Genomic DNA, 10583 nt, shown 5'->3' with positions numbered 1-10583 from the left:
GAGTGAGTATGTGTGTGTGTGTGTGAGAGAGAGAGAGAGAGAGAGAGTGTGTGTGTGTGTGTGTGTGTGAGAGAGAGAGAGAGAGAGAGAGAGAGAGAGTGTGTGTTTGTTTTTGTGACATATCAGGACACAACTTTGTATAATAACATGGGTATGTCACAGGTATTACAAGGAGAGGGTGACTTATGAGGACAGAACCTATGTCCCCATTTTTCAAAACCGCTTATAAACCATACAGAATGAGTTTTTTTGAGGAAGTAAAAAATGCACAAAGTTTCCTGTAAGGGATAGGGTTAGGTGTAGGGTTGGTGTAGGGCGATAGAATATACAGTTCGTACAGAATAAAAACCATTACGCCTATGGGATGTCCCCACTTAAAACAAAAACAAAATGGTACACTTGAGTGTGTGTGTGTGTGTGTGTCTGTATGTGTGCGTGTGTAAAAAAAAACATTGATTAGTGAAATCAAAGAATGATTTAATAAAAATGAGAATGATTAGTAATTGTCTCTAACTGGTCTGATTTAAGCTCACAAAACACTTCTTATTCAGTGGTACAATATTGCATTATTTGTGGATTATATTTAATAGTTTCACTTTGCATAAACATTTGCAGTTAGTTTTAAAAGGTATCTGTTCCCAGATAGCACACATACGTCTGCAAGATGTCTGTTAATTTGCTTTATTTGACAACGAGGAAAATGAGAAGGAGCATCACATTTACTCCAGGAACACAAGTACAGTCGATCCAATGCTGAAAACTCATTAATACTAAACTTTCTATTGAACTTTTTATTTTAGGTGTGTTACAAAACAATGTCAAACCGAGTGAGGAAAGTCCTAACGATTATAAAACATCAGTATTTCAACATTGTGCAGTGCAAGAATGACTCCAACGACAGATGTTTCAAACGCTCTTACTGATAACATTTAGGCCATTGTACAAAAAACAGAAACATAATTTGTGCCAAGAATCAAGGGTTTTGCAATATAATTTTTAATCTGTACAGCAACACAGAGGAGGAGCCTGATCTGGCAGATATTTAACAGTGTTTGTGTCACATTGAACAACATCGCAACACAATCGTTACTGTTTTATTCTCCATCATTTACCTCACAAAGCATTCAGCGTTCAGATAATCATTCAGCAACACTGTTTTTACTTTCTTCAAGATTCTTCAAGCGAAGGCAAGATTGCAGTAAGTTCATGTTTCTGTCTAATGTCAGTGTGATTTGATCATTATAAAGGATGATAATTGGATGTTTCTCTCTCTAGATGACGGTGTTTGTCGTGGCGCTTCTCTCTGTTCTCATGGGGTTTACTGTGTCTGTTTCTAATGGATTCAAGCCCGTCGACTGCTCTGATATCTATAACTCAGGAAAAACCGTCAGTGGGATTTACTCCATCTATCCAGCAGGAGACGTTCCTGTCTGGGTTTACTGTGAGATGATCTCAGGTGGGAAAGATGAAGACAACGGAGCATGGACGGTACGATTGTGACTCTAGATCATCAAACACACATCAGCACATTCATGATGAATCATATATTCTATATAAACCCATCACAGGTGATTCAGAGGAGAATGGACGGCAGTGTGAATTTCTATCAGCCGTGGAATCAGTACAAGAGAGGATTTGGGAATGTGGAGGAAGAATACTGGCTGGGTAAGATCTGACAGCGTGTGTGTGTTTGTGTGGATGTTCATGTCCAGTGTTTGGTTGAACGTGTTCTTCATGTGTGTGTATGATCAGGGCTGGAGAACATGTACCAGCTGACACGTAACAACAAGTACATGCTGAGAGTGGATCTGGAGGACTTCACCGGAAGGAAAGGTTTCGCTCTGTACTCGTCCTTCTCTGTGGGTCCTGAAGCTGATGGGTACAAACTACAAGTTTCAGGGTTCAAGGATGGAGGAGCAGGTAGGACACTTTCATCACACTTGAACAGATGTTTACTTGCTCACAGACTTTCAAATCTTTTTTGCAATTTCACTGAAACCTGTTCTTCATGTAAATAAGAATGCATCGATGTATCAAATAGACCCTGATAACATAATACATCTCAGAGACGTCTATTTGAGGTCTGCATTTTCATCTGCCAGATGTATTAGAGTCTTTACTCAAATGCAATGTCTATAGGACGTTTCCTATCAGATGTCACATGTTTATGATGTAGAATGCATGCAAAACTGACATCTTAAAGATGTTTTATTCTGAAGTATGATATTCGGATACTTCATGCAACACTGGTGTTTGCTATCATTGAACCTTCTCAGTAGAGAGTCTTTACATTCATACCGAAATTTCCTTATAACTAAATGGGCCTTTCGCTGATCATTCGTTGACTATGGGACCGACTTATCATATTTTCCTTTATACATTTTTATATTTCATTACGGTGATCTTAATCGATGGTTCTATCTAGCCACACAATGAATCATGAATCACACAATGGTACGAAGCACACTGAATACAAATCCCCCCCCTCCTGCCACCTCTCTGACGATCAGGTCATGTTTCTGCCTGATCAGGTTTTGCTAAACTGCATAAAAAATTATTTAAAATTTAAATATTTTGTAACTGAAATTACACATGTTTTATGTCACATTATCAGCAGAGAAATTAAATATCATAAATATGTTGTATATAAGTCATAGATAAGATGTTAATGTCCTCAGTGATGCTCTTCCTCTCTGCAGGCGACTCGTTGACCGGCCACAATGATCAGAAGTTCTCCACCTTTGACAAAGACCAAGACTCCAGTAGTAGTAACTGTGCCAAAGTGTATCTCGGGGCATTTTGGTACAATAACTGTCACACTGCAAACCCCAACGGTGTGTATTTATGGGGAGAAGATCCCACCATTTTTGCCATTGGAAATGTTTGGTACACATGGAAGACCAATTTTGCTGTTGGCATGAAATTCATCAGCATGAAGATCAGACGTGTGTCTTAGAAACATAGTGATTTCAGGAGCAAACATCCGATGTTGTGTTCACTATATTACAAAAGTGAAGGTTTAACGTTTTATTTTTGTATCAACTATTATCTGCTTCTGGTCTTTTGATTTAGTGGTATGTAAATGAACTTACAATAAACTCCTGCACTGCAAGCATGAAGTCTTTATATACATTATGTCAGATGTGGTGTTTTCATGAGAAACCAATCATTTTATGAGCAATAAGTCATTATAAGTGAAACAAATGGTTGAATAAAGAAGATACATTTTTAAACAAGTCAAATAAATGCGACAAATCAGTAAATGAGTGAAATTAATGAAATGAAATCATTACTCCCATGAACTCCTGTATTTCATATTTCATATTTCCATGCAAATATTGAGTAAATACTCTGCGGTCTCTAATGTTTTGTGGATTCAGGATTGTGTGATGTAAATCTGCAATTGCGAGTTATAAAGTCAGAATTGTTTGATAGAAACTCACAATTCTGAGAAAGTCTGAATTGTGAGACATTAACTTGCAATTCTGGCTTTATAACTCACAGTTGAGACTTTATATCCCACAATGCTGACTTTATAACTGTAACAGCGAAACTGTAGTGAAAGACTCTGCGTTACAAACCCAGAAATGTTAACACAATATTAAACATGAATTGATCTCCTCCTGTATTCATTTAGTGCAAAAACACAAAACAAATTAATTCCAGCATTTACTCTCCATATCGAAGTTGTTGTTAAAGATGAACAATATTGATATGAAATATGTAATAATTGTAGTTCTTGAAATCGATCAGTATAATTTTCCCCATTCTCAAATATTTTGATTAAAATATAACATAAATATCAAGTAGACTTTAAAAATATAAATTGTTAATCAAATAGCCTACTAAATAGCTTACTTTCATGAAAAACTGAAATAATAGCCAAAATAGCCATATAGATGAAAACAAACAAAATGTGAGGAACACACGTCAGCTATCTTCTCATGCACCGCTTTCTCACACAAGGCAGTTGAATTGTGTTGCCGATCAAGACAAATTCATGGTTTCCACAATCATCCATCACTAAAAGCAGATTCAGAGTTAAACATTATTTTTCAAGATCATTGCAAAACAGTCAAACGGACCAGCTGATGATTTTCTTGCACAAACGGTTGATATTTCAACATTATTGCACAACACAAAAGATGGGTTGATACTGATAAAGGCTGGGTTGAAAAAGCTGTTTATGTTCTAAATAAAGCACTCAGCAACTGAAGATCCAGTGATCTGAACATCTCACCACACTAACAGTGAGTTACTCTTATTCTTCAGCATTTACTGGACAGATAATGAATGTATGTGTATTATTTTTCAAATTGGGTTAAATTCAGTGTGATTTGATCCTAAATAAGGAACCTGATCCGATGTTTCTCTCTAGATGACGGTGTTTGTTGTGGCTCTGCTCTCTGTATTCACGGCGTCTGTTCTTTGTGAATTCAAGCCAATTCGACTGTTCTGACCTTTATAAATCAGGACAAACAGTCAGTGGGATTTACTCCATCTATCCAGGCAGGAGACATTCCTGTCTGGGTTTACTGTGAGATGATCTCAGGTGGGAAAGATGAAGACAACGGAGGATGGACGGTACGGATGTGACTTTAAATAGTCAAACATGCATAGATAATATAATAAATGCTTTAAGCCTTTAAAAAAGTTCTGTAACTCATCTCAGGTGATTCAGAGGAGAATGGATGGTAGTGTGAATTTCTATCAGCCGTGGAAAGAGTACAAGACGGGATTCGGAACCACCGAGGGCGAATACTGGCTGGGTAACGATTCACCAGTGATTCTGGGTTGCTTCAACACTAAAAACTTTACTGGACACTTAAGCCACTATGAAAATGTGGCTTAAATGTTTTCGAAAATATAAAAAAGTGGAATTTATTTTAGAGAAATACAGCAAAAACTTTTGACAAAATTAAGCGTCTTATGTTTCAAAATACCTACAGTAAATATCACGTTGAAAATGAAAACAAGTTCTGGTTACTTCTGATTGTGAAACTTGTGAATGTGATGAACTATACCTGTGTGAACTTGAGGACACTTACTTCATACATCCATTAAATCACCTCCAAACCAGCTGTGGGGAAAATCATTGTAAATCAAATTGTAAATGTGGCTCTTACTCTTTTCCTCGTTCTGTAATTTTCAGTCACGCGCACATGTGCTGATTGTACATCAGCGCACAGCTGAACACGTCCATTCACACTCACAGTTAACGGAGTATAATTTGAAGGACTTCCACACTGTATGAGATGAAGCATATTTGGGCTTTTAGCGAAGCGTCAGCATTCAGCACATGCAAGTGGCTTTAGTATTTTAAATATAATGGAATGAATTGAAGACATTTTACGTGGGACTTAAGCGTCCAACATACAACAAATATGTTTTGGGGCTACTGTATTATGGCTGCATGACAATAAAGTTTTTAAATTTGATTTATGTCCCAGTAGAATGTCCAGTGTTTGGTTGAATGTGTTCTTTATGTGTGTGTTTGATCAGGGCTGGAGAACATGTACCAGCTGACACGTAACAACAAGTACATGCTGAGAGTGGATCTGGAGGACTTCGCCGGAAGGAAAGGTTTCGCTCTGTACTCGTCCTTCTCTGTGGGTCCTGAAGCTGATGGGTACAAACTACAAGTTTCAGGATTCAAGGATGGAGGAGCAGGTAGGACACTTTCATTTATACTCATGAAAACTCATTCTAGTTGAGTTATTGTCCTCAGTGATGCTCTTCCTCTCTGCAGGCGACTCGTTGACCGGCCACAATGATCAGAAGTTCACCACCTTTGACAAAGACCAAGACTCCTATGGAAGTAACTGTGCCAAAGAGTTTCTGGGAGCATTTTGGTACAAATTTTGTCACACTGCGAAACCCCAATGGCGTGTACTTATGGGGAGAAGATGACACTCATTTCGGCATTGGTGTTGTTTGGTCGACCTGGAAAAAACAGTTTCACTGTCAGCATGAAATCCATCAGCATGAAGATCAAACCAGTGTCTTAGAAAAACAGTGTGTTCAAACATCTGATATTGTTATAATTTTATGACAATGTTTAAGGCATTGCTTTTCTTTCTTAACTGAGTAAACCAATAATGCTCTCTTTCGTTTTGGTCTGCTCTTTGCATTTACCAATAAAATCAGTCAACGCTTGAATTGTGTTGATATGCTGATGTGTTTATGTCCTCAACATACACCAGAAACACTGAATGAGAATCTTAATGGTAGATAAATAGACTATGTGATCAAAACGAGGATCTAAATCAAGGCCAACACACACACACTCCCATCTTTTCTATGATAAACAAACATTTACCTAGTCTTGTATTATTTACCCAGTTCCTGATTAGTTCCTGTTTGCCCTAGTTTCCTTAGGCTATGTTCAGACTGCAGGCAAATCAGATCTTTTCAGGCAGACTGTCCACACTAATTATAAGTGATCAAGTCTGATTTGTTTGTCCAGACATAAACAATCCATTTGCAAGGGTTGCTTTGGTAATGATGTAGGCATACCCACGTATGTGACGAGTTACAGGTGTGTGGCACATTAAGAGTGACGCCAAAGACAATTTTAAATCCTGACTGAGATGCATCAGTAAAAATCCAATATGAATGGTATTTCAAACCACCTCCATTTGTGTTTTGAATCAGATTTGCTGTCCAGACTTTCAAAAACCCATCTGGATAATATCTGTATACAGTATGTAAAAAATCTGATGTTTGCTGAGTCTCTGAACAAGGCCTAAGTTCTCCACTGTGAGCCTTTATATAATGATAAACACTTGAAGCTAAATGAAGTTCATTTAACAAAGTTTAGGAGGAGCACGTTCAGGTAATCCAACCAATCGGCGCAAGAGGAGGCTGGTTTCTATAGCCATCCCTCAACTCTATCCCATGACAACCAACCAGATTTCAGTGGGGGCCAGTGCCAGCCCTGGCCATCATGTAGACCCGCCCCTGTGTACGTGTGAACTTGTGAATTATATCAGCATTTAGGACTTTGTCTAGCTTTTGTAAATGTTACATGGGCTCCATTTCCGTTCTTCTTGTTACTTACCTTTCAGATTATATTCCTGCATCCTGTGTTTGTCTTGTATAGTGGGTTTTTTTTGTTTTTTTTTGTTTATGGACTTAGATCAAGAAAGTCTTTTGCCTGGATATTAAGCTGAATGACTGTTTTCTGTTCAAGGATCTGCCAGGACTGTTTTGAGTTTTCATAAGTTTGAGTTTAATACCTGCCTATTATACCAGATATCACTGCCCTATTGATATAGCACCTACCTGGGAGTCAGTGTGACCTTTCCCAGTTGTCACATTAATAAAAGCCCAAAGATGAAGATGCGTCTAAAATTTTCAACACAAAGGTATTTAATGTTTAAATAAATTAAAATTAAATTAAATTAAATTTATGCATTTAGCAGATGCTTTTATCCAAAGCGACTTACAGTGCATTCAGGATATCAATTTTTACCTATCATGTGTCCAAAACCTCACAGGTGTCTGCCCGTTGTGATTGGAGCAGTGGGCAGAGCGGTCAGCACTGAGACTGAGACTATTAACCGCAATATGGATAACATCACGGAGAAGCTCTCGGCTTTGCAAAGGCAAATGGATCGATTTGGAGACCAGAATGGACTAAGAGAGTAATCATGTAAATTGGAATGCGGCTACTCGCCCCAAGACCAAACAACCCCAATCTTATCTGCTTTCGGCTCCCCTCAACCAGCACTGGGCTCAGCCAAGGCCGCTGTTGGAACAACAACTCCCCCGGAAGAGCACTGCAGTGAGATGCTCTTGCGTTCCTCCCCCCCCACTCCACAGACACCTGCTGATTGTTGACTCTGTCTGGGACCTCATCAAGGCTGTCTCCATGGCAACTTGCTGTGTATCGCTATCACAATCCTGCGGACTGAGGCACCTAGATTTGATGCCAGGAGTAGCAACTCTCCAGGCCTGCATACAAGAACTTTTACATACATACACTCACACACACGCACATATATACAGATATGCATTCACCCCCCCACCCCACATCCCTCGCCTTCGCCGCTTTGTACCGCCAGTCTGACAAGCGGGTCTGCGACCAGCGCTGTAGGGCTGCAGGACCGGATGGCTGCTTGCCTGCGCTGGATTACCTCGACACCCCTCTTCCCCTCCCCTGTTGCAAAGTCGTGTGTTTATGCTGTATTGACTATGTGCTTTTGTTGCTGAGGTGTTTTTCCATAGTCTGGGTGTTGTTTTTTTCTCCTCCCTTCCCTAATGTTATGCTGTATTTCATCTTCCCCTGTACTGCATTTCGTTGCCTTGTACCCACAAGTGCAATGACAATGAAGTTGAATCTAATAATCTAATCTAATAAATTGCAAATTGGTCCTCCAGCTGTTCCTTATATGTACATTTAACTTTTCCGGCCTCTTATTGCTACCTGTCCCAACTTTTTTAGAATGTGTAGCTCTCACGAAATCCAAAATGAGCCAATATTTGGAATGACATTTCAAAATGTCTCACTTTCAACATTTGATATGTTATCTATATTCTATTGTGAATAAAATATAAGTTTATGAGATTTGTAAATTATTCCATTCCTTTTTTACTCACAATTTGTACAGTGTCCCAACTTTTTTGGAATCGGGTTTGTGTAACATGTCTGTATACCCACCTGCTTATCGGTCATCTACTGTATCTTTCCCTTTTATCCTTCTGTGACTTTTGAAATGAATCTCCCACAACTGGTTCCTAACCATTTCTGAAATGTGGTGTGTTGTTACAGGAACTTTATACACATCACTTAAATTTTTTTTTTCAGGGGCACTGAAAAGTTACGTAGGAAGCTGTTTGTAATTCATTTGAAGTCATAATATTTTTGGATCTATATAACATTCTTCTGAATTTACTTCAAATGCAGTAGAAATATGATATATACAGTTGCAAAAGTACTCATGTTTATTCCCCCTGCATTTTACTTCAAAACCATATGCTACAATGCTTTAAGTATTCAGATCCTTAGGTGTGATGTTTGAACTTTAGCTTAATTGTATTCAGTGTTTCTACACACCGATTCGGAGTTAATCTGTGGCAAATTCAATTGATTGGACAGTCTTTGGAAAGAAACAAACAATAGGGTCTGACAGCTGAAAATGCATATGAGAGCAAAAACCAAGAGATGACGTCAAAGGAACTGCCTACTGAGCTGAGAGACATGATTGTGTTGAGGAACAGATCTGGAAAATACAGAATCGTTTCTACTGCAAAGAGGAACAACCAGGACTTATCCTAGAGCTCTCTGACCAGAAAATGGTTGTCTAGAGGGTTCCCATTCAACCTGACTGAGACTGAGAGGATCTGTGGAGAGAAATGCCAGAAAATATCCAAATCCAGGAATGCAAAGCATATTACATCATACACAAAAAGAGATGAGCCTGTCAGCTGATCTTCCAAGTGACAAACATCAAAGTCAAACATTTTTGGTTTTGTTGGAGTTTGTCTGATGAGACTGTCGCCTTTGGCTTGCTTAGTTGGGGACACTTGACTGATTGCACAGACACTATTGGAAGAGAGCTGAAATGAAATAACACAACAATCAATCAACAAACAACAGACTAAAAATGGAAAAATTACTCTTTGTTATTGTCTTCTTGCATTATTGACAAACTTGTGGATATCAGACAACACATTTTTTTTTAAAAGGGTTTCATGTGTAGTGCTGTAACCCTATTGTAATTGTTAGAATGGACAAGGATAAGTCGTAGAGACTTGAAACTTGGAGGGATGATAATACTCACACCATCTACAATGTCACCAAGGCTCGCCCCAATCAGCCTGACGGGGCGCTACAGCGATCAAAATTATGAAATCGCTCATAACTCCTAAACTGTTAGTTGCAGGCTCAATTCTTGACTCATGATGGACAAAACATGCATGCCTCGGATTATATCGTCACCCTGGTGAAATTTTCAGGTATTTTGGAAAAACCCTACTTTTGCAAACTAGGTTTTTTGCCCGCTTGAAACCAAAACCAGTGCAGAAAGATTCTCTGGAGAGTTAATATCAATAATTTTCTAAATAAAAAGATTTGTAAGGAGCAGGGCCACCTTTACTAAAACAGCATTAACTTTTAAATGGAATAAGATATCTTCGCCAAACTTGGGTAAAAAACTGCACCACAATAGTAATAAAGCTTAAAAAATTATATTTCCATGGTAGATTCTCTGAAATTGCAATTATAACCACTACATGGCAGCAGAGGACCACTAACAGGCTCAGTCAAATCTCCAATATAGTACTTTTCACAGGTTTTTACCTTTATACATTATAAAACCATTTTTATTCCATTCAAAATCAAATTTGTTCAAAGTTTACCACTTTATTTATACAGACATATATACATATATATATATATATATATATATAGATATATATATATATATATACACACATTTTGTTTTTTAAATTATGCCAGATTGTAATTACAGTGAAACCTGAAAAATATGTATAAAGACTTTCAGTAAGCATTTTGTCATTTATTTTAAATGGCCTAGACCACAAAAACACAGAACACACCACAACATAATTTCTTGTTA

The 10583-nt window shown here is 38.1% G+C and overlaps 2 protein-coding genes and 1 pseudogene across 2 annotated transcripts in view; all 3 read left to right on the top strand.

The window, feature by feature from the left end:
- Positions 1-10583, top strand: part of LOC109076476 (microfibril-associated glycoprotein 4-like) — a 137084-nt gene that overhangs the window by 108082 nt on the left and 18419 nt on the right. The gene's annotated exons all lie outside the window — the stretch shown is intronic.
- LOC109069196 (microfibril-associated glycoprotein 4-like) lies at positions 1038-3114 on the top strand. The gene is made up of 5 exons (XM_019085869.2): positions 1038-1198; positions 1276-1488; positions 1569-1665; positions 1753-1920; positions 2700-3114. The coding sequence occupies exons 2-5, from the start codon at positions 1276-1278 to the stop codon at positions 2954-2956; spliced, it is 735 nt and encodes a 244-aa protein (XP_018941414.2). The 5' UTR covers positions 1038-1198; the 3' UTR covers positions 2957-3114.
- Positions 4379-6159, top strand: LOC122146493 (annotated as a pseudogene).

This window comes from Cyprinus carpio, chromosome A1 (assembly GCF_018340385.1).
Source record: "Cyprinus carpio isolate SPL01 chromosome A1, ASM1834038v1, whole genome shotgun sequence".
In the NCBI taxonomy this organism is placed as follows: Eukaryota; Metazoa; Chordata; class Actinopteri; order Cypriniformes; family Cyprinidae; genus Cyprinus; species Cyprinus carpio.
Note: the sequence above shows the minus strand (reverse complement) of the source record. Positions and strands in the feature narration are given on the sequence as shown.